This window comes from Neocloeon triangulifer, unplaced genomic scaffold (genome assembly GCF_031216515.1).
Source record: "Neocloeon triangulifer isolate White Clay Creek 2 clone unplaced genomic scaffold, ASM3121651v1 ptg000022l, whole genome shotgun sequence".
In the NCBI taxonomy this organism is placed as follows: domain Eukaryota; kingdom Metazoa; phylum Arthropoda; class Insecta; order Ephemeroptera; family Baetidae; genus Neocloeon; species Neocloeon triangulifer.
This window is the reverse complement of record NW_026775562.1, coordinates 5,542,840-5,570,055: the sequence shown is the minus strand read 5'-3', so window position 1 is coordinate 5,570,055 and position 27,216 is coordinate 5,542,840. Positions and strand designations below refer to the sequence as shown.

The 27,216-nt window shown below is 36.1% G+C and overlaps 2 protein-coding genes across 4 annotated transcripts; both read right to left on the bottom strand.

The window, feature by feature from the left end:
- Nucleotides 1-1,748: 1,748 nt before the first annotated feature.
- Nucleotides 1,749-7,924, bottom strand: LOC132204654 (glycine receptor subunit alpha-2-like). Its single transcript, XM_059633279.1, has 10 exons — nt 7,884-7,924; nt 6,856-6,929; nt 6,118-6,293; nt 5,834-5,901; nt 4,835-5,061; nt 4,530-4,612; nt 4,340-4,471; nt 3,788-4,017; nt 2,554-2,757; nt 1,749-1,988 (listed from the first exon to the last, which is right to left on the bottom strand). The coding sequence occupies exons 2-10, from the start codon at nt 6,921-6,923 to the stop codon at nt 1,749-1,751; spliced, it is 1,428 nt and encodes a 475-aa protein (XP_059489262.1). The 5' UTR covers nt 6,924-6,929; nt 7,884-7,924.
- Nucleotides 7,925-8,073: 149 nt separating this feature from the next.
- LOC132204551 (uncharacterized) lies at nt 8,074-25,368 on the bottom strand. Of its 3 annotated transcripts, none has more exons than XM_059633128.1 (28): nt 25,122-25,368; nt 20,501-20,576; nt 19,398-19,556; nt 19,187-19,297; nt 18,974-19,130; nt 18,591-18,718; nt 18,025-18,276; nt 17,525-17,794; nt 17,072-17,347; nt 16,632-16,820; nt 16,383-16,574; nt 15,570-16,010; nt 15,048-15,180; nt 14,854-14,975; nt 14,647-14,798; nt 13,876-14,504; nt 13,197-13,408; nt 12,897-13,038; nt 12,702-12,826; nt 12,144-12,401; nt 11,645-11,817; nt 11,424-11,590; nt 10,759-10,989; nt 10,554-10,704; nt 10,099-10,384; nt 9,882-10,045; nt 9,703-9,826; nt 8,074-9,033 (listed from the first exon to the last, which is right to left on the bottom strand). In XM_059633128.1, the coding sequence occupies exons 1-28, from the start codon at nt 25,137-25,139 to the stop codon at nt 8,699-8,701; spliced, it is 5,673 nt and encodes a 1,890-aa protein (XP_059489111.1). In that variant the 5' UTR covers nt 25,140-25,368; the 3' UTR covers nt 8,074-8,698. The 3 variants fall into 3 exon arrangements, with proteins under 3 accessions (XP_059489111.1, XP_059489113.1, XP_059489112.1); XM_059633130.1 differs by having other exon boundaries at nt 16,449-16,574; XM_059633129.1 differs by lacking the exon at nt 25,122-25,368 and adding an exon at nt 22,014-22,156.
- Nucleotides 25,369-27,216: the final 1,848 nt, after the last annotated feature.

Here is a 27,216-nt window from a genome sequence, read left to right as displayed (position 1 = left end):
GCGGAGAAAAAGAGAGGAGATTTCTCAGAATTGCGGCCAATTGCGGCCTTGGAAATTCCTTTCATTCCAATCTCTCTCATCTTGTTAGTTTTGTTCGTGGTTTTTGCGGAAAGACAATGTACAAAGCCGTATCTCGTGCAGTTGAAGGTGGAATAGGTGGATTTCTGCAGGAAGAGGACGATCCATCCGCAGGTTTGTTAAAAAAGAAACTTAGCGATCATGTCTGGCAAGTCTTAATTCTTAATTACATATACGCAAGTTATTTTCAGCAAAAACGTTACGCAGGACATTTTGTGAGTACCGATTTTATGAAATACCATAAGAAGCCATTATAATTTTCCTAATTTTCCGCGAAATTTTGATATTAGTTTTGCATGATTCAAGAGATTTATGTACAAATCACATAAATATCGTGGTATTGGGAATTTTTCTACAGTTTTCGTCGGTTTTTTTTCTTTACAGCACAGGTTGCAGGTTCTCATGTTGCCATGACTCGTTATGTTTTGTGAAGACTTGAATTACATAAAAGTTTGCCATATTAGGATTGCGTCTCAAAATTTAATTGTATTTGAAGCGCTTTCTTAAGAAAATGCCTAACGAAGAGAAAATTTGAGGTTAATATTTATTTTATAGCAATATAATCCTTTGGCTGGCACAAATGAACTCACCGTCGATCTAATTAATAAACGATGATTTGGATAAAATGTGAAAATTACAGAACATTCCACCACTCCATCGCAGCGTGGCGATAGTTGGGTATTTTAAGAATAAATTAACATGAAAATTAATTGATGTAAATTTGAGGACTGTCTGGTCTACCATTTTCACTCATCAGACCTAAAAATTTGAAATTTCCAGACTCAGACCGCGTCAATTTTGCCGAATTTTTTCCATTTTAAAAATTTAACCTACAGGTATGTATATTTTTTCTTTCTGAAATACCGAAAAAGCACTTTATTAGTATTACTTTATGTACGCAAATGCATAATTAAATAAACTAAAGTACACGTTCGATTTCTTACATTTCAACATTATTAATTTACTAATGCAAGAAAATTGCATTAAACTTTTCAAGCTACAATGATTTTTTTTATATCCATAACAATATGCAAAGTAAAACTCATTTTTTGGTTTTATTTTTGTAACATTTTCATTTATTTGCTACATTTCTTATAATTTAAATCTTGTGCTTTTAAACGTCAGTATTACAATTATTTAAAATTAAAATGGAACCGCGTCATAAAAAACGTGATTGATTCATAAAATTGCTTTTTCTTATATAATTATTAAACATTATTTTGCATTTAGTATGTAATACAGTTTTTCTACACATTTGTGCGCGGAATCTTAATATTAATTCATCTCTGGGAATAAAGTGACAAAAGAATTTTCAAAAATGTGGTCAATTTCAGAAAAACGTGTGTCTGTTATTTTGCATGTAAAAAGAACAATTTTTATGTAATTCTTGTACATGGAATTATGAATTTTGGGCTAACAAATAAATTTGCATTAAAATAATGCTTTTTTTAGTTGGTAATGTTTAGCACATTTTAAAGCCACATTTGATATTCTATGAATGCAAAAAGTATAAAAAATTAAAAATTTTAATTTCAAAGGTGGCAAGAATTAGATCAAATTATGTATATTTTTTGAAGTTACAATAAAAAAGAGTCGCTTTTTATTCCCAGCCCTAATTCAATCTTGTATCAAATTTCAAAGTTTTAATTCTATTTAAAAAGGAAAACAGTTCAAAACTGCAGAGGCTCGTCTACATAAATGAAAATGTAGATGATCCAATAAGCGGCGTTGAAAACGCTGAACAAAAAGGGAAAGAGGATTCTGGACACTTGGTCGACGAGGATGGCGCGGCGTCTGCACGTCTGGTGGTCCGTCCGGAGGCGGTACTTGGCCGAGTTGGCGGCCGCCGTCGCGGCCACCACAGCCTCCGCGTCCTCTAGTTCCGAGGCCGACTGTCCACCGTCGGACATCTGCAAATATTCAAATGAAAATTAAAAAAAAAATAGAATTTGGATTTTTTTAAATTTCCAAATCATTAAAATCTGTTAAGGAAATTGAAATTATAAAATCAGACTTAAATTTGTATGAAAAATTTGTTTGAAAACTTAAATTCATTAATAACCAAACAAAAATTTTAAATTTTTGAAAAATGAATAAAATTAAAAATTATGACAATTAATTAAGGGATTAAAATATATTGTATTTATATTTATAAAAATTTTTAAAAAAATGTCTTAAATGGGGATATAAAATTAATTGAATGAAAAATAATACTAATAAAATTAAATTCATTGATATTTTTAATTAAATTGAAAATTTAATAAATTATTAAAATTAATGAAGGAAATAAATTAAATTGAAATTATAAAGAAATTAATTTAAATGGGGTGAAAAAATTAATATCATTGTAAAATAAATTACATTTTAAGATTAAAAAATATTTAAATTTAATTTTTAAATAAATTAGTTTGATGAAATAAAAATGAATTAATAGATATTATTCAAAATATTATTATAAAATGAGTTAATATTTACTCTGCTGACGTTGCTGCCCTTTCTCGTCTTGTTTTTAGACCTGCGCAACCTGGTGCTGAAGCGTTTGGTCATGGAGCGGAAGCTACGTTTGAGCATCGACTGGTCCGAGTCGACAAAGTCACCGAGGATCACGTTGATCAACGCGTACTCCATCAGCGAGAAAAACACGAAGATGGTGCACGTCGACATGAAGACGTCAATCGCCTGACCAAAGGTAAGAGATGAATATTTTTATTAAATTTTCGTAATTTTTGTTTATATCTTTTTGTTGAGGCTTCTCAAGAGAAAGTGAAAAATATTCCAAATTTATTTTTTGTAGACTAGAATTTAAATATTTTGAGTATTTAAGTTTTAAAATGAGCAGAAAAGTAAAAGAAAATTTACTAGAAAAAAAAACAAAAGGTATCATAAACATTTATAACCATTTAAAATTCATGATTCAAGTCTGTGAAAAAAAACGCAAGCAAAGTTGCCAGTTCTTGAATGCTATAAAATTTTAAATGAAATTTACATTGAGCTACGAAAAAATAACAAATTTTATCGGTCCGAGTGAAAATTGTTTAATTTGCCGAGAGATCGAAAGAAATAAACTTAAAAGAATAAAGGATCGTGAAAAGATGAATTTAGTGGACTTTCCAAGTCTGAGGGTGATTATTAATATTTCGCGAGTTTGGCGCACGCAATGCCTGTGGTAATTGAGTCTTTTTATTGTGCACACGCGGAGATGATCTGCTTTTATCAAGGGTGCTTGTGGGGTGCGCGCCGGGCACTCTCCCTTCGGAACAAGTGCTGAGCTAAGCATTTGGGAGGGCATGATGTGTCCTAGCCCGGCAGCAGCCACTCGCGACGCCGATCACCGCCGATACCGAGGCTAACTTTAGCTCAACAAGAATTCGAGGCGCGCAGAAACAGGTTAGGACACCCGCCCGAATGCAAATTCCGAGACTCGAGTGGACATGTTAACCGCAGAGCAAGTTGTTCACCCCTTCTTTCATGCATATAATTTGATTTATTTTCAGACCGGTCTAAATTTAGCTATGAAAAAAGTATCATTTTCATGAAATTTACTAGAATTTCTGGAACTTAGCTTGGCAGTTTTCTTTAAAAATTTAATTTATATATAATGTGGAAACTGTTAATACTACTATGTATTAAATAAATTTTAATTCCAGCATTTTTTAAAAAATAAAAAATATTACTTAAAAAAAATTATATAACATTGAATATTGTGTACCTTTATATATGAAACGGGCGGAAGAGACTTTTGTGAGTTTGCGTGTTGCGTGGAGAGGGTGAGGAGTGAGGTCACTCCGAGGGTGACCCTGGCAGGAACCGCTTCCGGTTTGATCCAGAACGAGATCCAGGACATTATCACAATCAGACAAGTGGGGATGTAAGTGTGGAACAGGTAGTAACCCAGGCGCCGTTTCAGCGTAAAAATCACCTCGAGACACGTGAAGTTGCCTGATTAAAAGAAATTTATTAAAAAATTATAAAATACTGAGTAAAAAAATTCCATTTTAACCTCATTCCATTGAATAAAATTCTATTTCACTTTTACCCCCAGGAATAAATTTGTAAACTCCCGATTATGGATGTAAAAACTTTTGCTTGGCTTAAATTTTATTCCAATTCTTTCTCTTGGAATTGGAATGTCACGGTTCATATCAGTTAAAATTTATTACATTTAATTAATCTAGATAAAAATGTGACAATTTGAACTAATTTTTTGATTTTGCAAATAATTTGAATGACAATGAGCATTGGAATAAAAATAAAATCGTACCCGTTGAATAGACCTGGGTGCAATCACCGGTTTCGTTTTTCACCAGGTCGAGTTGCGGCAGCTCGATTCTGTCGACCACCAACGGGATTTGCGAGTCCCACAGAAACACTAAGTCGTCCGTTGTGTGCGATACTTAAAAACAAAAAACGAATTTATAGAATAATTAATGAGGAAAAAATTTATAACTCACAGCTTTCTATTTTTAAAGCGCAACTCTGCGTGTCGTGCGGATACGTTTTGAAATTCATAGCACACGAAAGCAGCAAATTCAGCCTGAAATTTAAAGTAGTTTTCAAAACGACTCATTAAATTTATAAGAAAAAAAAATAACGTTTTTACCATCAAAATTGACAGTTTCTTTAATTGGAGCGTTTTTGATCTCCATATAATGTTTTGATCAAAACTCTGTTGATAATAATAAGAAATATAAAAAACTGATATATTTAATTAAAAAATTAGAAGATAAAAAATTGTTTTTCACAATAAAATACGCACTTGACCATGTAGAGGATGGTGCTGTCGTTGTAGATCCAGACGTAGTGGTTGGGAATGGTCATCTCTTGGAAAGTGACCTTTTTGGCGTTTTTGAAAAACGAGTCCGGTCGCCAGACCTCGTTGAGCCAACTGACGGGCAGCAGGCGGTAGCCGCCGGTCATGTTCTCCGGCAGCTGCAGCCGATAGTCCTCCCAGCTCTGCGCGAAAAACACGTCGGCCACGAACGTCTGTAATTCGAGAACGGCAAGACGAATTTAAAAATTTAATCAAAATTTTATTAAATTAGCATTGAGGAATTAATTATTTTTAACTTGCCACAAGTCAACGAAAATAATAAAATAAGAAAGTCGTCGTCATATAAAAATAAATTATTATAGAAACAAATATTTAAATTATTTAAATTCTGCAGTCAAAACCTCCTTGACCTAGATGAAATCTTGTAAGAGCGCGTTAATTATTTACTGCAGCGCTACGTGTCCATAATTGAGAGGGTGCTTCAGATTACTGTACGTACTTTGTTCTAATTGCATTCGTACAGAGAGCATTGCTAATAACACGTCAGAAGCAATCTAGCCTAGGTAGGACGGCGTTCCCCGTGGATTTTGCTCATAAGCGAAACGGGGTTGAGGTTTGCGGAAACTGAATAATTTAATATCATGCAAAACCACTGCCTTTGCTCTGGCCACAGTGATTTATTTCAAATAAATACAACAGGAATTTATGCAAAAAGGCAAAGAATTAATAAGAATTCGTTTTGTCGAATTATAAAAATGAAAACCAAATTATATAAATTATGGAAAAAATTGAGATGCACAAAAGGTAAAAAAAATCCTGAGAGTTAAATTGTTTATTAACAAAAATGTAATTTTCAAATGAAAGTAAATTTGTGTTTTAAGTTATGGAAATTAGGCCCTTCCGATGGATAGTTTTGTCCACTTTTAAAATATTAATTTAATATTTAAATTTAAGTTAAGAAAAATAAAAAGTATGAATGCTTACCATTGAGCTTTCGTCTATGGAGTCTAAACTCATCACAGTGACGTGGAATCTGACTATTGTTGGCCGATCTGAAACAATTTTCTTATTAAATACTCTAAATGGAATTTGTTGATATATATTGTAAAATTTTTTTGGATTTATGGAAAATTTATTACTAAATATTTGCATTTTTTGCACAAATTGGAGAAATGCCTAATTGATTGAATAAATTAAATGACTTCCCCGTCCACCAGATTTTTCTATAAAATTTTGGTGAAATATTATTACATAACAGAAATTTGCACCTTCAACTTTGGGTGGTGCCATTTTATCGTAAAGCGAGGGGTCGTCTGGCAAAATATCGCTGAGCGTAATTGGCTTTTCTCTGGGCGCGCGACTCCTGCTAGTGCCGGTCGTCGTGGGTGGCGAAAGGGTTGGCTTGGCGTCGACCACCGAGGCCAAGATTCTCGTCAGATTGAGGCTAAAAATAAGAATCAAGAAGAGATACATCTCATTAGTTCCGAGATGGATTTTATTTCGCCCCGCTTTTGATCAGCAGCCACTTGAGATTTCTTTCTTTCAGTGTTTTGAGCAGACCTCATTAAGCAACGTTGAGTTTCGGTGATTTTAATGAGAAGCGCTTCTCTTTATTCATTTTAAAACGACACACTTAAAAAAGTAATTTATGCGAATGAGGAAAATAAAAATCCTTCATTCCGGTCAAAGTAAGCGCACTTGTGGCTCTTTCGCTCGGTCTGCCTTTATTGTTAACAGATATATTCATTAAGAAAGTTTTGAATGTGAATTAGCAAAGTTTTGAACGGATAATTAATCACAGCCTCCAACTTGAAACTTAAAGTTCTGCTCAAATTTGCAGTGAGATCGTTTTGTAAGTCAAATTAAAAACTATTTTTGTAAATAAACACAAAATTTAAAAGTTCAAATTTACTTCATTTTTAATTAATTACGGCATAATTTAGGTTAGATCAATGATTACGGAGAATCTTATTTTTATCTTAAAAAAAAATACAAAATCCACTTACCTTTCTGATGAAAATGTATGTCCAATGTGTAAAATAGTAAGCAAAAGGCTGATCCAAATGCGTCCCATCTTTTCCTGTTGAAAAGTTTGAATAAAAGTTTCGCTTGTTAGTCTTATTTTGAAGTATTTCATGTGATAAAATAATGCAAATAATTAAATTTTCGACCCATTAAAATGCAAACTGATGAATTAGAAACTTTTCCGAGCCAAAGTTGAATTATTAATTTATTAGTGTGCAAGTTTGTGTGTGTGGACGGTGTGGTTGACGGGTCGGCGCCAAGGGAAAAGTGGGTGAGAGAGAGTTGTCAACCAGCCATACAAAATACGTGGCCAAAAGGAGGGAACTTGAGGACCCTGCAGCCGTGGGTGGAGAGAAGAAAGGTCGTCACATCAGCACAGCTACTTCTCATTTTTACACACAGCACAAAAATCAATCAATATCGACGAAATTGCCTCGTTAGGCCGGCACTTTTCCAACGCAAAGACCTTTATTTTTAGAACATGATCTTCTCAGATTGTGCGAAATGAAGAGTTTTCCCTGAGGTGAAATCGACATAAAATAGATAGAAAGTTTTAATGAAAAATAAATTACTTTGCTGAAGCTTAAATTTTTATTATTTTTATAGGAATACTAAAATTTTAACTGTGATCAGAGTAACATTTTATATTTTTGCGTTACATAACATTTAAATTTATAAATTTTGCTATATTTTTATGTAACTCTCATATCTTTCAATCTAAATAATGAGAACAAAATTAAAATTATATTTATTCTGTAGCAAAAAAAAAAGAATATATGGTCTCTATTAAAAACTAAATAAAATTGATTACAACTTTCAAGTTAATCTTAATAGATTGAAATTAAGATTCACAAATAGGATTAGCAAGAAGATATCTTCATATTTTTTTATTATTTATGTTACATTTACTTAAAATCACTTTTTTATTGAATTAACAAAAAAACTAATTTAAAATCTCAACTAACATGCAAAGAATATGGAAAAGCTTTTCAGCAAATCAGAATCCTACCTTCTATCGTTTATTAGCAGGTGATCGCAGTCGACTGTTCCTTAATCTACTCCAGCCGACGTAACTCTGAAGCTGCTCGAAACAACCCCTCGCTATGGCCTTCGAGCGCCGCGCCTGCGAAAATCCAACTCTCTCCCCTCGTGCGTACAAAACTTGTTTGTGAATAAGGTAAATCCAAAAGTCGGCCAAATTTTGAGTATGTTCCATATTTTTATTGAAAAATGATTTACAAAGATGAAAACCTTCAACGCTTGAATTTGAACTCTGTTAAAATAATAATTAATAATATTTTAATTTAAAAATCTAATTCACTATATTTCCTTCACCAGCCTATGTGAAAAACAAACGGAAAATTATACAGATAAAAATATCGCGGACATTTTCCTTTTTTGAAAAGGATAAATTTTCTACTACAACTTAAATTTATAGCGACTTGGTTTTTATATATTGATCTTAAATAAATTAAAATTATTTTAAAGGAAGATAATTAAATGAATTACAAGCAAAAGTTTAAATCTCTGTACAATAAGGTGCTAAAAATTAAAGTAACTAGGAAGCGGTTTCCACAATTGGCCGTTTGTGAACAAGCAGCTCGCGGGAATTGCATCATTTTCGTTAGAATTCCAGGGCAATCGAAACCCTGGCCGAGAAAAACAACTCATTCACGGCCGCTGCTCCCTCACGAATCGCCAATTAATGCGCACATATAATATAATTAAACTAAAATGATATTTGATACCAGCACTACTAAAATTATCGAAACACCTCTACATATCTCGTCCCAATTTTTAAATTTCGAGAATTTTCCGCTTTTGTCAACCGAGCACCTCGTGGTCGTTCTTGGCGTGTCTGGCCGCGATGGTGCTCTGCAGGTTGGAGAACGAGGGTCGCGCCGGAAGACGGTCGTACACGCTGCGGAAAAGCACTTCCGGCGAGAAAATCCCGCTGCCTCCGTCGCTCGTGTCCGCCCGACCCGGATTCTGGAAGGTGGTGTTGTCGTAGCCGGACAGTTTCTGCCACTGCTTCTTCTTGGTGCGGTAGAAAAAAACGAAGCCGGCCACCAGACCCACGTTGAAGAACACCGTCGTGAACACCGACGCGATGATCGTCGACGAAGGCGTGCACACAAAGCCGTCCTCCGAGTACACGGCTGTTGGCATAAAATTACATCATTTATAATGAGAAAATTTTGTTTTAAAAATTGAAGTTAAAATTTAGAAAAAGGGCGGAACTCCTCAATTAACGATTTTCTTGATTTATGATTGTTTCTCTCTCTAATATGACTGAGAAAAAAATTCACCTCCATCAAAATTGATAAACCAAAACTGAAATGTCAATGTTTTTCAAACAAACATTTCCAGTGGAAAAAATATTTGAACCTTCAAGAATTTCTTCTTCATGGAATAGGTCAATTGAGCAATTAAAAATTCGATGAACGTTTTGAAAGAAAAAAAATCTGTGGAAATAGAGTCTATTGAAATTTGATTTTCTTTTTACTGGAATATTATTCAATTGCTTTCAATCAATTCAAGTATTTATTTTTATTGAAATTTTAAATTAAATTTAAGTATGATAAGCAATTGAAATTTTGATAAAAAAAACTTCAAACACTAAATTAGTTGACTAAATAATAATGAATATGGCCGCTGGAGAGAGACTTCAATGTTTGCAGGATCCACTTTCAAATACATTTCAAAAATTCTGCTCTTAAATTTTTTATTATGTAATTCTTCCGTGTATTTTTTAGAAATAACGTGAAATTTTATCGCAAAAATTTGAGGAAAATTTTAAAAATTAAAAAAAAAAAATTGCAACTTACATTCTGGATAAACATTGTAGGGGTTGAAGCTGTTGGCGGGGTTGATCAAGAATCTGTTCCTGTTGCTGTTCTTCTGCTTGGTCGCGTTGTTTTCCGTAGGCATCGAGTCCTCACCAACCACCAACTAAATATTTATTTTTATTTAGCAAAATTTTCTACCAAAAATAGTTATTATTTACCCGAAGTTGCAGAGGAAGTTCGCTAGGCAAAGGCTCCTTGCTGATTTCATTTTCCTTCTCGTCGGCCGTTTTTGGACTGGGCATTGCCAATTTCTTCAGCTGCCGCTCCTCCTCAGAACTGAAGCCGGTCGGGTAGCCCGGAGGCAAATGCAGGGCGTCTGAATCTGAATGAAAAAATTAATTTTCGAAATTGAATTAAAAAAAAAATTGTTATTACCCAGCAGAGTTTTATTTTCAGACTTTGCTGGCTTTTTGGTCGTTTGAACCGCTTCTTCTTGGGTGGGTTTTGGCTCTTCCACTTCAACCACCTCTTCATCAGGTTGTTCCTTCGCTTTTGAAGTGGACGATTCCTCGGAGGTTGACATCTCCTGGGCTTTGATAGTTGTGGCCGCAGGCACGTCCGTCACTTCTTCTTCTTCCTCCACCTTGACTTCTTGAGTGGAGTTTCCAAGATCACGTCTTCGCCGCTTTCCGAATGAGTACATTCCATTGTAACATTGCACCTGGATTTAGAAAAAAATGAAAAGAAATCAATAAAATTCCTAGATATTTTAATAATTTTAATTTAAAAATAAATATCCTTTGTTCTTTTATTTACTCAAAATTTTTTTTTTGTTAATTTCGTCCAATTTTTCCAAAGACTTATTTATATATAAATTTAATTTGTCATACCGGTTCGCAAATGTCCTGGCAGAAATGGATGCTGACCACGAAGTTAACATTTGAGGTTGATGGGAAGCGGAAAGCCTTAAAGTCGCCGTACAAATTGCGAGTGCCTTGCTCGACGAAGAGTCCGGGGAAGATGTTCGGGTCTCTCGGACACCTTGATTATGATTATTTACAATAAAATTTTTAATAATTTTATGCTAATATATACCCTGTGTTGTCGATCAGGGTGAGCAGCTCGCCGTTTTCGGTTCTGGCTTCGAGGTTGCGAGCGAAAATTCCGAAGGCGCTGGACGGATCGATTTCGATTCGGAGCTGCAGGTCCTCGCCTAGTCCGACGGCGGTCGCCACCTGACCATTGCGCGTCACGATTCGCATGCTCACCTGCGGCGTGGGCGCCGTGTTGGTCACAATGTTGGTCGCCGAGGGCCGAAATGGCACCCTTTGAAATTGTGAAAAAATTACAAATTTTTCAAAAATTATAAGAAAAGGGTTTTTTTGTATAACAAAAAATTTCCATGAAACAGTTAAGAACTAAAACATTGTAACAATAAAAATAATGAAAGTTCGTTGATTGAAAAATTCCAAAAATTTATAAAATAATAGAAAAAATATAATTTTTTACCAACAACTAAAATTGAATGTAGAGTTAATTAATAGTTGCTTTAAAAAATTCAGAATAAATTATAAATAAAGTAATTATTGTGATGCATATTTTTCATTTTAAAAGAAATTTTATGAGATGATTTTCATAAATCAAATTAAAGATAAAAGATAATTAAAATTACATATTTTTTTTAAGCAGATTTTATTTTCAAAACTAAAAATATTTGAATTTTTTAAGCCGACTTAAAATTTAATTTGTTTTCCACTCACGAGACGCTGATTCCGCCGCCCTCGTATTGTCGGTTGCCCTGCGGCGAGAATGACAGGGTTTGGTCGCTGGCGTCGAACGAGCATTCGACGCGCACCGTCTTGTCCGTCTCCTGCATGATCACCGGGTTCTGCTGAATGACCACGTGGTTCACGTACCGGCCTCGACCCTGATTAAAAATTTTCAAATCACATTTCCTCCTATGAAAAGAAATTATACGCACTTGTTGAACGGTTCCGCACTGAGTGCCCATGGGGATGCGCAGGACGAGATTGTTTTGGGCGCTGCCGAGTTCGAAACACGCTTGGGGGTTGCCCGTGGCGTACACCCTGCCCTCAAAGGGCGCCGCGAACATGAAGGTGATTAACATGTCCGACTGGGTGCAATCGACTTTCACTGAAATTCATAACAAAAATCAATGTATGTAAAATTTGAAATTTTAAGCCAATTATGAAAAATTATATTATTTTTTTTTAAATTGAGAGATGTAATTCAAATAATATAAAACATTTTAGAAATCTATGTAAACAGAAAAATGTTTCGAAATTAAAAAGTTAAATAATCGTCAATTATTAAAATAAATAATAAAATTTAAAAATTGTTTGAAATAAATAAATATTACTTATTTTAATTAAATTATTATTGTACAATTGATCAATAAATATGGCTTGAATTTAAAATTCAATAAATAAGAACCGATTTTTCCAATTCAATAAACTTACCGTTGCTGCAGCTGCCCCTTTCGCTGTAGAAGAAGTCCCTGTCGGTGAGGAGGGCCGTCTTGTCGGCGGTGAAGGTGTCGTCTGAGCTGAGGAAACACTCGCGGCGGTGCGGGTGGAAGTTGAAAGAGCGACACTGGAACTCGCGCTCCTGGTCGCACAGACGCCGGCACTCGGTCACGTCGAACGCACGTGCCACGTAACGATCAGAATAGGGCATGAACCGTCCTGGGAAATCTGAGTACTCGCAGTTGGCCGGTTCTGAAGTGACAAAATCAATTTTCGATGAATTTTATTAATCGAAATAATTATAATTATAAATTTGTTTTTGTGCCCAATTAGGAATGCATCCCAAAAAATAGTATTAGCTTTTAATTGAATTATTAATTTAAAATGGTAAATTATTTTAATATTGGTCTGAATTTACACGAAATTTTAATTATATTTGGAATAAAACAAATTATTTATTTCATTAAAATTTTTTTAAGATGTTATTTTAATCAAATTTAAATTTTATTTTATTTCCATCGAAATGCAATTTTCTTTAATCAAAAAACTTACGCGGAGCGCATTCGTTTTCCATGTAGTCGATATCAGCCGTCGCCTTTTTGAAGTATTCGGGCTGCGTTCGTCGAGTGTCGGCACTAATTTTGCAAATCCGCTCGCGAGAGTAGTAAGTCGCTGATCTTTAGAAAATAATTGTTTCAAATTACAAAAAGAAGAAACAAAATTAGGTATTTTGTTTAAATTCTATACCTGCAAATAACATTGGACGAACGGAGACACTCATCCTGGCACTGGCGTCTGCTGTAGACGTTTCGCACCTCCAGGGCGTTTTTCAGGGCGAGTTCAAAACCAGGCACTCTGGTGAAGGCCCAGGCCTTTGGACAAGGGCGCTCTAAAAAGACAAATATTATAATTTCATTTCCTAAAATTTTAAAAATATTTTATTTTATAATAAATTAAAGTAGCTAATAAATGAATTATATTTTTTATTTTAATTGTAATTTATCATTTTAAGCATTGAAACATTTTTTAATTTTAAATTTGGCTGACCTCTGAGGCAAATCTTTTGGAAATAGCCGAGGTCAGGAGCGGCCTGGAGAGGCTGGTTGTCGCCGTCGGCGGACCTGTCGAGGGCGTAGCACCTTTGGCGCCCCCCGCGCACATTCTCCAGCGACACGGCCATGCAGCGGTCACGCTGCTGCGCGCACTCGACCAGGCAGTGTGCAGTGATGCCCACATCCACCCACGTCCTGATTGGATCTCTGCAACAGGAAGCGTGGACCGAATTCGTCAGAAAAAAGATTGTTCACCGCAACCGACACGCGCATTTCATTTTGCACGGAGAAAAAAAACATAAATCAAAGCGCACAGTCATGTTGATAGAGACAATTTGCCATTAATGTGAACCGTCACTAATGGATGAGCGAAATCAATACAATAGACGTGATTGATGGTGGAAATTTGCAAATCTATAAATAGATTTAAATGACACAAATGTGCCAGAAACTTGATTTTATTTAATATTTTGTTTTAATTTTGCAACTTATTCCTTAAATGGAGTAAAATCGCTCCATTTTTCTTTATGATCCAAAATTATCAATTTTTAAATAAAATTATAGGATCTTTCTTATATTTTAATATTTTAAATTTGATAAATAAACTATTTCTATTATTTTTATTTCCAAATTGTCAATTTGGTATGAATTTTTAAATAAAACAGATAGCTGACCTTCTAGCATTAGTGTAAGTGGCTCCGGCCACCTTTTCGTACGTCAGGGTGAACCTGCAAGGGTACGGGTTGAGGTCCGCGTCACTGTAGATTCCATTGCTCGCCGCATCCACGAATCCGCCCGGGAAGGGCATGGGGAAGTTTCCGTGGAAGTTTCCATGAGCGAAACCACCGATGGTCGGTCCCTGAGGCGGAAGTGCCGAAGGTCCGATGGGCCCTCCGGAGGCGTACCTGCCCCCAGGAGGCTGGTAGTGGCTCTGGGGCGAAGGATAGGGTTGTCCTGGCCAAGGACCCTGAGGGGAGGGTCGTCCTGGCAGAAGGGCCGGAGGGTAGTTGTTGGTCGGGCTGAACGAGTTTCCGTAGAGTGGGGGGTACTGTTGGCTTGGGTAGACTGGCGGAAGGTTGCTTGGCCCGAATCGAGGGGGGACCTGCGGAGGGCCGTAACCTGGAGGGCCCGACGGCCCCAAAGGAGGAAGTGCAGGTCCTACGGGCCGGGGACCGGAGGGGCCTGGAGGCCCAGAACACTCGCGTTCGGCGAAAAGGGCGCCGCTGACGGGCACAAAACCACTCCTTCCAACTGCCACTCCAGTGTCGCCGCTCAGGAGACACTGATTTGTATTCAATCCAGTCTAGAAAAAGCAAAGCAATTGTAAAATAACTTGTCAAAAATTTAAAAATATTGGCGGTTAAAAAAAGGGAAAAATATGATAATTTTTTTCAATATCCAGAATTTCCATGTCGATTTTGATTGATTTGAGTTTTTTTTTATACCTGGCTCAAAAATGTGAAAGATCGGCACACAAATTCCCTCTCAACATCGCAGGCTTGCTGGCAACTTGAGTCACTGAACGCAGACAGGCTCTTGTCCACATACATAAGCTGAAGATCCCGTTGTTGGTTGCGATAGACACACCTCGATGGGCCTTTTCTCCAAAAAATTAAGTTTCATTTAAAATAAATTAGTTTTAGTTTTCTTACGAGCAGCACACTGGTTTTCCATATAATCGGTGTCGACTGAGGCAATGAACGCCTGCGGTTGGCTGAATCGGTCTTCGGTGCTCAAGAAACATTCTCGCCGACGAAAGTTGTAAGTTGCAGATCTTTGCAAATAAAAAAAAAAAAAAAAATAGTATAAATGGGAATGCAATTAAAGACGAGGTTTTTAGTTATACCGGCAGACCCTGTCTTCCAAGCAGCGTTCCTGGCACTCGATTTTGCTGATGCCCTGATACCTCATGTTCACAAAACCACGAAGTTCGTAGTTCACGTATCGCTCGAATGTCCAAGTTTGACCACAACCTCCTCCTAATTTAAGGAATTACAAAAAATTTAAAATAATTTGATAGTTATTATGAAATTCTTGAAAAAAAGAATAAATTAAATTAAAAGTAAAAGTGAAACTATGGAAAATATACAAAACGTTTTAAAAAAATTCTTTTTAATAATTATTTTACACATTTTTTATTGTTTTAAAGAAGGAATGTTACGATTATTATCTGGATTTACTTGTGCTAACAAAAAATTTTCATTTTGTAGTAAAAATGATTAAAATAAACTACGGATTAAAATAAATAATTTCTTAAAAATCAGCGTTAAGACGTTAGAGAACTCCTTAAGAAAGTGAAATTAGGCAACCGGCTGGTCTCGCGTGCCCAACAAAAAGCCTACTCCCGCCGTCTTGTAACGCGACTCACCTCTGAGGCAGATGCCCTCGAAGTAGGCGACGCCTGGCGTGGGTCGGAGGTCGATGCGGCTTGACTCGGTGACGACGGTGAGCGCCACGCACTCGCTCCCTCGGTAGTCGATGTTGAAAGCGGCGCAGCGCGGGTCGTTTTGACAGCGGCGGGCGCACTGCAGGGTGATGCCCGGCAGCCGGTCGCGCGCCAAACTGTATCCGCGCTCGCCTGTCAACTCAAATCCGGTGACCTTTTCGAACTCCAGGCGTCCTGGACACCGGACGCCGCCGACCGTGGGTTGGGCCGGTCCGTACGGGGGGCGGCCTCCGTCGATGAACGGCGGTCGACCACCCTGCTGGAACGGCGGCGGCAGGCCACCCCCAGGGCTGCCCCCATACTGAGGAGGAGGAGGAAGCGGAGGACCCTGAGGCCGAAAACCAGGAGGACCAAACCCCGGGCCTGAAAATTTCAAAATTACATGTTAAAGGGGTGGATCAAAAGTTTTATAAACTTTCATTTTCAGACGGTGTCCGTCAAAAACATTCTAAAAAATCTCAAAAAATAATTTGGGATTAAAACTAACAATGCAACGAGCCATTAAAATAATGAAACTGCCATTTTTAAAGATGGCCGCCAACAAAAAAATTTAATTTTTATTCGAAACCATCACTTCAACATATCGTTTTCCAAATTTCACTATTTCATTTTTCCAACTAGTTAGTTTCTACATTTAATTTCTATTTTGGTACCAAAGCCAGTCCACTACTACTAACACTACTCCCGATTGAAATTTCTACTGATGCCATGCCAAAAACGGGACTGTTTTGTTACTTATGCTTCTACCCTCCGGCTGGCGATTGGCCGAGTCGACGTCACTCGGCCTGCCAAATAAGGTACCTTGCGGATCCAGGGTGCCCGGCCCCAACGGGGGCAGGTTGTTCATGTTTCCGTCGACGTTGCGGCAGTTCCGCTCGTAATAGTTGGTGCCTGGCCGCGTCATCATCGCCTCGTTTCCGGCAGACGCTGATAAAAAGCAAGCGTCGTTAGAAAAAGAAAATTTCCTATTGCAAAATTTATTACCTCTGTCATCTCCGCTGAGGAAGCACTGGTTTCCGGACGGGTAGTAGGAGAAGGAGCGGCAGATGAAGTCTTTGTACGCGTAGCAGCGCCTCTCGCAGTCCATCTCATCGCTCACCGACGGAATCACGAGATCCAGATATCGGGGATAGGAATTTGCTACCGCCTCAAAATTGCAACCACGGAAGTCACCTAAAATTTAAAAATAAATTATGGTTTAAAATGGACGATTCCAACGATATATTAAAAGGATGGTTGAGTTGAGGAATAAATTTGCTTTAAATTTTGGGCGAATTTTTTTTTTTTAAATAGCGGATGCTCAAAAGTTTTGATTGCTTATAACTATCTTGATTTTGAGCGAATATATTAGTGTAACATATTTTTGGAGACTACTTCAAATGGACTTTCGGATTTTGAAGTAAAAAAATTCTGATTCGGCTGACCTTGAATGCATTGGTTTTCGAGGTACTCGATGTGGGGCGGCGCGTCGACGTATTCATTCGGCTTGCTCCTGCGGTCCTCGCTGCTGAGTTTGCACTCGCTGGTCTTGGAGTCGTACTCGGCCGAGCGGCACTCGAAGCGCCTTTCACCCAGACACGCTTCCATGCAGTCCCGTCTGCTCTGCACGATGCCCGCCTTGGCGTCGTCGTGTCCACGCAACTCTTTGCCAGGACGACGTTCAAACGCCCACGCCCTACCCTGACATCCCCTGATGTTTCCTGAATTTAAAAGTTAAAAGAATGATTAAATTTTAAAATTTTCCCTTAATTTTAAGATTATTTGATTTTTTTCAACCCAAGGTTTTCAAATTTTAGACTTAATCAAAATATCTTTAGCAATGTAAAAAAAAAAATATTCATTATTATTGTTTGAAATTAAGAATTAAGAATTGTTACCTCTGATGCAGATTTTCTCAAAGTAGCTCTGTCCGTCCCTGGCCGCGAGGTCGCTGGTCCTACCCTGCGTGTTCCTGTCCAGCTTGAAGCACTTCATGGCCGCGTAGTCGAGCGTGAAGGCCGGACAGTCCGACCCTGACTCGAGGCACCGCTGGCTGCACTCGAGGGTCACGCCTGGCGAGGCGGCCATCGAAAGGCCGACCTGCTGGGCAGACCGCAGAAAGTGGCCCGTCACCTTCTCGAACGTGAACATGCCATCCTCACATTGACCTTAATTAAAGTCATTCAATTAAAAAAAGTCACGCAAATACAATTAAATTAATTAAAGTTCAAAGTTTGAATGAATTAAAAATTTCAAAAATAAAAATTATTATTAAAATTTTCATTTCTTTTACAATTCAAAGCTAAAATCAAAATATTTAAGGGAAAAATATGTAAAAAGGAAATTGGGTACAATTGTGAAAATAATTATAATTAATATAAATATGCGAAATTCTTACTGATGCTGCACTGTTTCTCGGCGTACAGGGCACCCCGTTTGAGCATGAGTGGCGCGTTGTTGAGCGAGATGGAGTCGTCACCGCTCAGGTAGCACCTTTTCTCGTCGGCGGCGTAGGTGAACGCGCGACAGGTGAAGCCGCGCGCCTGGTCGCAAAGGGCTTCGCACTCGCCCTGGCTCGCCGCGAATTGCAGTTCGTCCATCGAAAGGACGGCGTTGTCTGGACGGGGGTGGTACCGGCAGTCCGGCAAAGCTATACAAATTTAAGTTTAAAAAAAGTGAGAGGAAATAATTTAATTAAAAAGAAATAAATCAAAATTATAGAGTTGAAAAATTAATTGTCTTAAATTAAAAATTTGTAAGATAATGATTCTAAATACAACTTAAAAAATTGGTGCATTTTAAAAATTAATCTAGTTTATTTTGGTTGAAATGAAGTTATTATAGTTATGATTTATTAATAAAATAAAATTCGTCAAAATTACGTAATCATTTTTTTTACATATAATATATTGGAATGAAAAAAATCAATCCATCAAAGTTTAAAAAAATATGATTTGGACTCACGTCTGACGCACTGGTTCTCGAGGTAGTCAACATTGCCGCCCACTTGTCGCCTGAAGGCATTTGGCTGACTGCGGCGATCCTCTCTGCTCAGTCGGCAAATGTTCTGCGTCTCGTCATATTCGGCTGACCTATTTCAAAAGCATTGATTGTCATTCAATTCAATAGTGCCAACGAAGCATAATCTCAACAAGAATCAATAAAATGAAAAAAATTGAATTTTGTTCAAAGGATCTGACAATTATAAATTTTTGCCTCATTATTTTTTTTCTATTAATTTCTCAATTTTTTGTCATTTTTTCTTTTATGAACTTTATATAAAGAGTTCTGAGGAATGAAGCCAGATCAAAAGCAGAATTTCCGGGGAAAAGTTGTTGTTCGCTTGCCTGCAGGTGAAGCTGGTTTCAAAGAGGCACAGCTTCTCGCACTCGGTCTTGCTCTGCACGTTGCGCTCCTCTCTGTCGTCGAAGCCCTCGAGGTAGGCGCCGAGCACCCGCTCAAACGCCCACAGCCGGTCCCCGCACATGGCACTCAGGTTCGAAACTAACCCCAAAATCAAACATGAAATAAGCGAAAGCAAAATCTCCAAAAGCACAAACCTCCGCGAAGGCAGATTTTCTCGTAAAAGTTGCTGCCGATTTTCTCCTGCAGACTGTTCCGGTGGCCCGACGAGCCCATTGTGTACGATTGGCACCGCGAATTCTCATAATCTAGATAAACAAAATTAAATTAAATTTAGAATTAATGAAAATGGGTATAATACATTTTTGTTTTTTATTAAATTATTGTAAATTTTGATAAAATACGAACCGACTGAAAAGGCGGCGCAGGAGGGCGTCTGCCTGCAAATTGCGGTGCAGTCTCTGGTGATGCCCGTGCCCGGCTGGGTCAGCAGCCCTTGCGAAGTGCCAAACACAAATTTGACTCCAGTCGTTTTCTCGTACGTTTCCGTACCACCGAAGCATTGTGCTTGAAATTATAAAATTAAAAATTAAAAAAAAAACCGGTTGATTTTGGACTTATCAAAAAAAGTAACATGTATTGTTTATTTTATTCCGCAGTTTGGAAATATAAATTGAAATGTTTTTCATTTAAATCATGATCTCTACAGCGTTTAATCACAGGAGAGAAAATTATCAATAATTTTGAATTTATAATGTGGAAGTGCAATGAATAAGATGTTAAAAATGCTTCAAATTGTTGCATTATCTTTGCCTACCATGCTATAAAATTTTCTCCAACAAAAAGTAATAAAATCAACAAGTTCAATGTCCATTTTTTTTCTTGGGTTGTGAGCAAAAGTTGATCGACCTTATTGGTCACAAATCAAATTGTCAGGAAATGAAATGTCATTAGATTTGCAGGAAAACCCCGATTTGATCTCCACAATTTTTAATAAAATTGAACTTGGACTTGCAGATAGTATTATTGTAAGAATTGGTGTTAAAATTGTAAAAAAAAAATCCTTAAAAATCCGCATAAAATAATTTGATTCAATATTGAATAAATAATAATTCATTCAAATTAATTTGACACGTTTTTTATGATGTACAAGTAAAGTATTTATAAATGAATTGAATTGAATAAGTGGATTACGACGGAGATATAATATGTAATATCACTTATGACACAATCAAAAAGAAGGAATAATAATAATAATAATTGATAAATGTAACTGTTTCTATATTTTGCATACATAATGTAATCATACAAAATTTGTAGCAAATAAGTTAATTATCTTAATTTTTTAATACAGAGAGAAAATGAAGCCGTAGCCCATTTATTGTGATCTTCCGATTAAAAAATTATCAGCTTAAAAATCCACTTTATCTTAAAAAAATTGAAAACTATACAATTTTTCAAATTTCAAACTCTTTTTACTAAAAGATTCGCTATCAGTTGTTGATACTCACCATTGCTTCTGTGTATGCAAATCACTAGAATAATGAGTTGTAACGCAGCGCGGTGGCTCGATTTCATGCTCCAAATCTGCAACAGAGCATAATTATGTAAACACAAGAATTTCATTTTCCGTGTGGATGAACAAAATTTATTCACATCACAAATAGTAGTTTTTCCCTAGTTGCGTGTGTGTGTATCAAAGAGGGGCGTTTCAATTGAAGTAGGAATTGAATTGCGTGGGAATGGTCGGCCGCCGTCGCCGCGCGACCTAAACCCACATTCTGCCCTAATTGGATTCATTATCGAGGCGCTTGTTCAAGGCTCCCTCGATGTACCACTCGGCTGCTTTTGTTGGCGCCACGCTCTCTTGCTAATTAAGGAAAAGGCGCACAACACGGCGAATATGTTTGAGTTCGGAATTGAGAGCGAGGGAATTATTGAAAGAGAGGCTCAAAATCTCGCTCTGTCTCATTACGACAAATAAGATCATTATTTATAAATAGATGAAATTGAGCATCTACATTACAATTTATAAAAAAAAAATCAAATTATTATAAGTAAAAATATACATTATTGGTTTTTTTTTTTGTGATTTCTCCAAACAAAATCACATGGTAAGCTAGCTTATGGGAACTAACAGCATAATTATGAATACCCCATAATAATTTTAAAAAGTTTTGGATTTCTTTATGTAGAAAATACATTCATGACTTTTAATTAAAAATAGAGATCAAAACTTAGATTAATTGTATTGATAAATTAATTACGACTTCAACTTATATTCTGTTTAAACAATTAAATATTATTATTGATTTTGATTGACTTATGAGGCGTCACCACGATTTAATGACTCATTGCGACGCGCCTCATTTGCAACATAGTAAAAAAAGAAGAAAGCGGTTAAAAAATAACAATTTTTTTAATGAAATCCACATCGAGTGTTACTATTCAATTAAATTAGTAGAAAAAACTCTTCTTTGCAATAAAATTTATGTGAATGAACAAAACGCCTCAAACTAGAGTTTCAAAAGTCATGTATCAAGGCTCCAAGCGAATAGAAACGGACAAAGCAGACAAGCAAGTCTAAGGGTTCCGCTTAGGAATCAACAAAAAGTCTGGGCAGGAACATACAAATCACTCTAAGCCCTTGTCTGGTAATAATGAACTTCACTTGTTATGTAATTCAAAAGTTTCTTTGTTATTGATTTTAACCCTGAAAATATTTTTTGCGTTTGCGTGTGTTTAAAGTTATCAGGGTTACAAATGGTGGTTATTTGATTAGGCACGAATAAATGGCATTGGAATATTCTGGAATATTCTTAAGTGGTGGGTTCAATTTCATGAGCAATCAAGACCAATCTGTGCAAAACTTAACCGTATCTAAATTTTAGTTAAATTCCCAAAGTAAAATTATTTGGACGATTTATGTAATGAATTAAAATTTAATTGAGAAACAATTTAGAACGTATTTTTAAAGAATGTTTGTACAATTAATTTGCTTTTGACTGAAAAAATCAGTTTTACCTGCATAAAATTACCAAAACGCCATCAAAACTTCGCATCAACAACTTTGCAACGGCCCATTTTCGAAATCATTGGCGAGATTTTCCGGCCCTGCTTTGCAATCGAGATTTTATGGTTTTCGTTCGGCGAAAACACGAAATTTACGACCGAACAAAAGTGCCGTCGCTATCAATTTATTTTCCCCGTGGTCGCGATAGCATCAGGAGTTTGTGTCACCAGCCAGCATCAGCACAAAACGCGTCACGGTCCCGTGCCTTTTTCTCGCCGGCCCTGGTAGCGGTCATTCGCCCTACTTTTTATTTTCCCTCTGCGCGCTCCATCCGCTGTCACCATCCTATATATGCACGCGCCGCTCACATTTTAGCGATACACATTAATTTCCACAGCGAAATTGTTCGTGACGAGACGAGATAGAAAGAGATCCACTGTGACAATAAACCCTCTGAAAAAGTTCAACCGAGTTCATAACTGAAATTCTAAAATATTATGTTTTGTCGTTCTTTGTCTAAAAAACCAATGTCGGTCTTTAAAAGAATCTGTTCTAATCAAATTAAAATGCGACGTACAATTTTTATTAAATTTAAAAGTTTGCATTTTCTCCAAATTGGTTTGAATTGAAAATTGTATGCAAATATCAGTTTTCAAAATTGCCGAATTTAATTTTCCATCTAATTTAAATTTAGAGATTTGCTTAATTGGGTAGAATTTTTATGTTAAAACCTGAATGCATTGTAGAAAATATTTTTTTAAATCATTTTTATACTTTAAAAGGCTCTAGGATCTTTTAAATACATTAAAAATCTTCTGCATTTTAAAATTAACAAATAAAATAACTTAATAAATTTAAAATTGATTTCATTTGAAGCGGATCATAGGAGTTTGAACTTCTAAAAGTTTGTGCAGGTGTTGTAGAGGATAAGAAATTGTGAATTTTCAATGAAATTTTGATTTATTTCAAAAATTGTCAGACCCTTCCATTTCTGCTTCAGTTTATGCTATTGTCTACATTTTATTGCTTTATGCTGCACTGATTTAATTAAAATTAAATTAAAATTGCATTTAAATGAAATGTCCTTGGAAAAATCTCTTGCGCAATATTTGTTTGATTTAAACCTTTCCCAAAAAATAAGTTTAAAAATTTCTATGTTATAATTATTTTCATGGCATAAATAAATAGTTAAAACATTAGATTTTTATATTTACGTGTTTATATTATTTAAAAATTAAATTTTCTGCAATTCGGAACACAACTTAATGTTAAATTACTCAGAACGATGAATTTTCTTTTTAATTGTTTCCGTTTTAATGAAATTCTAGTTTCAATTTCATAATAAATAGCAGAGATTTATAAAAGTTCTACTCTATTCTCGGAATTTGTGAGATTGGGGGCAATAAACGTCCCCTTCATTTGTCTCTCTGCCGCAAATTGCAGCGCCGATCTGCAATTGTCTGCAATTACAAAGGGCAGTGGTGCCTTCACGAGCGGAGGTCAACAAAGAAGCTCGACCTCGGTTTCCGCTCGCGTCTATTAAGGTGCAGTGCACCGCGCGCGGTCGGTCGGTCTCTCTAGCTTTGGATGCTGCGCCGCTGGCGAGAGAGTCCGGAAGCGTGGGAGGAGAGCCGCACTCTCGGCTGCAGCATCCGTTTTTCGGCCGCGACCAGAGAACCGCCGCCGCCGCCAACGCCGGATGTGGCCCGTGTAAAAATAAGGCCTTGACAAAAGTAATGGCCGCCGAACGACTCACTAACTTTTCGCAAAACCAAAACGGAAAAGATGAAAATTATTGCAAAATGTTCTGTAACTTCTAATAATTTTTTAAATTTTTTCGGAACTTTTAAACTTCATTTTTGATGAAATTAATTTTGAAAACATAATAAAAATTAATGACAAAGTTATCAGAATAAAAATTGAGAAGAAGAGCATAACAAAGACACTTAAAATTTCAATTAATTCATATAATATCTGATGAAAAATTTATTAAAAAAAAACCATATTTGAAGATTGAATAACGTTTTTGATTGTACAAGAAATTTGTTTTATTGAATCGGTTTTGAAGATTTTTCCTTTTAAAAATACTATGAAATTCTCTGAAATTCTCTGAAATTATGCATTGAAATTCTAAAATATTGATCAATTAATTTCGATGAAAGAACAAGTTTAAAACTAATTTATTTTTGGAAATTATATGCAGCAAAGTTTTTTCAATGAATATATAAGTTGACTGGAAGAATTTCCATAAATAAATTTTTCTTTAACTTCTGATTAAACTATGAACTAGAAGTTCTAATTTAAATTTAAAATATTGTAATCCCTCTCGGTTTTATTCGGTAATGTCCTTTTCAGTTGCTAATGAGATAAAAATCTACCTCTCCGCGTGACAGGTGAACAAAAAAGAGAGTTTTCTTTTGCCGAGTGCTTAATTATGTTTATCTAATCTCGCTTGAAAGGCGTCGTCGGCGTCTGCAGAGGAGAAAGAACGAGGCTGAAAGTCGCGCCGGTTGCATAAGAAGAAAGGCAAAAGTCTCGTTTTCCTGCATTCAAATTTCGTTCTTTTAGAAGCTGAGAAGAATTTATTTTTCTTCTCTGATGTGCACAGAAAAAAAACGGAAAGTAAAATGCAGCCGCGGTGAAAGAGAGCGAGAGAGAGACCTAGTCGGAGGAAAAGGCAAATATGTGCACAGGGATTGCAGTAATTCACAAACGTGTGCTCTTCGGATGAGAAGAACAAACTGCGCCGCTCTAAACGCCGTTTATTGCAAGGCCGCGTCTCTACATTGCACCCTCATTAAATATTTGTACTAGAAAAAAATCCATATTTTCGATATCAAATTTTTAATATAAATTTCAATTGATGTAAAATGTATTATTTTATAAATTCAAAGTGTCATTTACAATTAGATGTAATGAAAATTGCTCAAAATGAATAAACAGAATTTTAAATTTTATAAATTTTAATCAGTATAATTATTTTTAACGAATAAAGTAAAATATTAATTAACTTTTTCATAGATTTTATCAATTTCAACGCTCTAAATTTTCTTAAAAATTGACGTAATATCAAAACCTTTTGCGTAGTTTTAAACTTCAGAATAATAAAAGTGACTCACCTTTTTCCTCGCTCTCATGGTGAAATTGTGTGTTATCTCCCGGCCGGCGTCCTTTTAATGTTATTTCTAAAATTCGACGTCTGCAAAGCGTTTTCTTGAAGTCGGCGCTAAGAATCACAGCTCGTCTTCGGCGCCATTAATCGCCTCCGCCTCCCTTTTCCGTGCAATCTCAGTTGAAAGATTTGAACAAAATCGATGCACCTTCCGATGGACTGCACCGCACTCCAAAAGTGACTACGTGGAACAATGCTGGTCCATATCCGCAGCGGCCACTCGCTCTCGGAGGGGAACAAAAACGCACCTGCCGACAGGTATATGGAATGGACAGGTGCGTGGAGGGGGTGCCGAAATCATTTCGTATGCAAGCCTACATGCTTAGCCATCGGAACACCTGTCAATGTATGTGGTCCACCAGGAAAAATGTGCTCCAGGGGGAGTTTCTTTATTTGCCGTTAGTAAAATATTTTTTTTTTTTTTTTTTTTTTTTGAAAAATTAGAACTACTTAGGACATGTATTTTTCCAAATTTTTTCATTAAAATTTAATTAGAAAATTTTTTTGGAGTAAAAACTGCATTGCTTGAAAAAAGGGAACATCACAAGTAAAGATTTTTCTAAGAAATCTGATATCAAAAAAGCCCAATTCACCGCACTTTGATTTTATTTTTTATCTTTAAGAGAAAATTTTGTTTTTAAAATATGAAGACCAAAATTTACAAGCTCCGCACAATAATGCTATTTTTAAACGAATTTTTCATATAATCTTTGATAGTTTAGAAAAAGATCAATGGAATTAAATTAGGTTTTCAAAAAATGCTTAAAATCATTAAGAAAAACTTTTCTTAAAATAAATTTAAATTTAAATTTTCACCTTTGATTGTACAGTTTTTCCTTTTTACTTTATCATTTTTTAACATTCCTCCTTTTTAAAGGAAAAGGAAAAATAAAATCGTCTGCAATTTTATGGTGCAGAAAAGTACCAAAATCTCATTGTTTGTCTATAAATCCTTCAGACTTTTGAGACTCATATTTTGATCATGTGGAGTTTAATTTTTCATCTGCTTTTTTATTGAAACAAAAATGCCTAATTTCCCTCTTTTGAAATATTTATTATAATTTTTTTTTAATGTTGCAATCAAGCCAGAGATTATTTTTATCTTCTAATTTTGTAGAAATAAACTGCATAAAAAGTGTGCAAAGTTTCGATGTAATTGCGCACGGAGCAAATCTCCTATCATTGGTGGCCAAGGTCGTCTGTCCTTTGGCATTGGAACCAGTTTCCCTCGGCGGTGGAGGCAGACAAAGTACTAAAAAAAGTGTGAACTGCCATAGAGGTAAAGTTTGTTGAACGCCGATGGAGTGCATGGATGATTCGTCATTGACATCAGTCATTGGCCCTGTGCGCGTGTAATGAATGTTGAAAGAGGAAAAATTAAACCAAAAAAGTTCCAATAAAAATATGTTATTTGTTAAAATCAAGAAACTTCTTTTAATTAAATCCAATTCACTTTAATTTCTCTAAAGAAACCCAAAGTAACTTATGAACTATTTAAAATTATAAAAAAAATCCAAGCTGTATTATGAGCAATTTTGGATTTCTGAGGGGACTATTTTTTATTTGCTTAGCAGGCCAAAATCAATATCAAAAATTTCTTAAAAACTAGCATTCCCTCCTTTAAATATTTAGAAAATGCGGATTATCCAATAAAATTAATTATTTTTCCTCTCTAATTAACAGCAGAATTTTATTTCAATGATAAAAATTCAAGCAGCAAATCCGTTGACCGTCAAAACAATCGAATGACAAGGCCAGGCATATTATACCTGCGTGGTGTCCATTACACTCATTACGCGATTCGTATCAAATAATTGAAGCCTGGGGCCCGAAAGCCAAAACCCGCAGCTTTCGAAAATCAGCACCGACGATCGTCAAACGGCCACGATTCTATTATTGTTTGCTCAAAGGGAGGAGGCAGCGATTCCAAAACTCCAAATCCGACTAAATGGGAACTCGTCATGATCCTCTGTTACTAATTGGCCCTCGGCGAGAGAGTTGATCTGTTGGTTGCGATGGTGATTCACAATCCTATGACGAAG

Bases quoted from the DNA above. Each gene is read 5' to 3' on its own strand.
- LOC132204654 (XM_059633279.1), bottom strand. From the start codon at position 6,923: ATGGGACGCATTTGGATCAGCCTTTTGCTTACTATTTTACACATTGGA. The intron at 2,758-3,787 runs GTACACAATATT...ACCTTTGGTCAG, and splicing joins CGCCCGTTTCATATATAAAG to GCGATTGACGTCTTCATGTC. The intron at 1,989-2,553 runs GTAAATATTAAC...GAATATTTGCAG, and splicing joins AGGGCAGCAACGTCAGCAGA to ATGTCCGACGGTGGACAGTC.
- LOC132204551 (XM_059633128.1), bottom strand. The intron at 16,575-16,631 runs GTAATAAATTTT...GCTTTTTATCAG, and splicing joins CCTCAGCGGAGATGACAGAG to CGTCTGCCGGAAACGAGGCG. The intron at 10,385-10,553 runs GTATGACAAATT...TTCTAAATCCAG, and splicing joins GCCAGGACATTTGCGAACCG to GTGCAATGTTACAATGGAAT.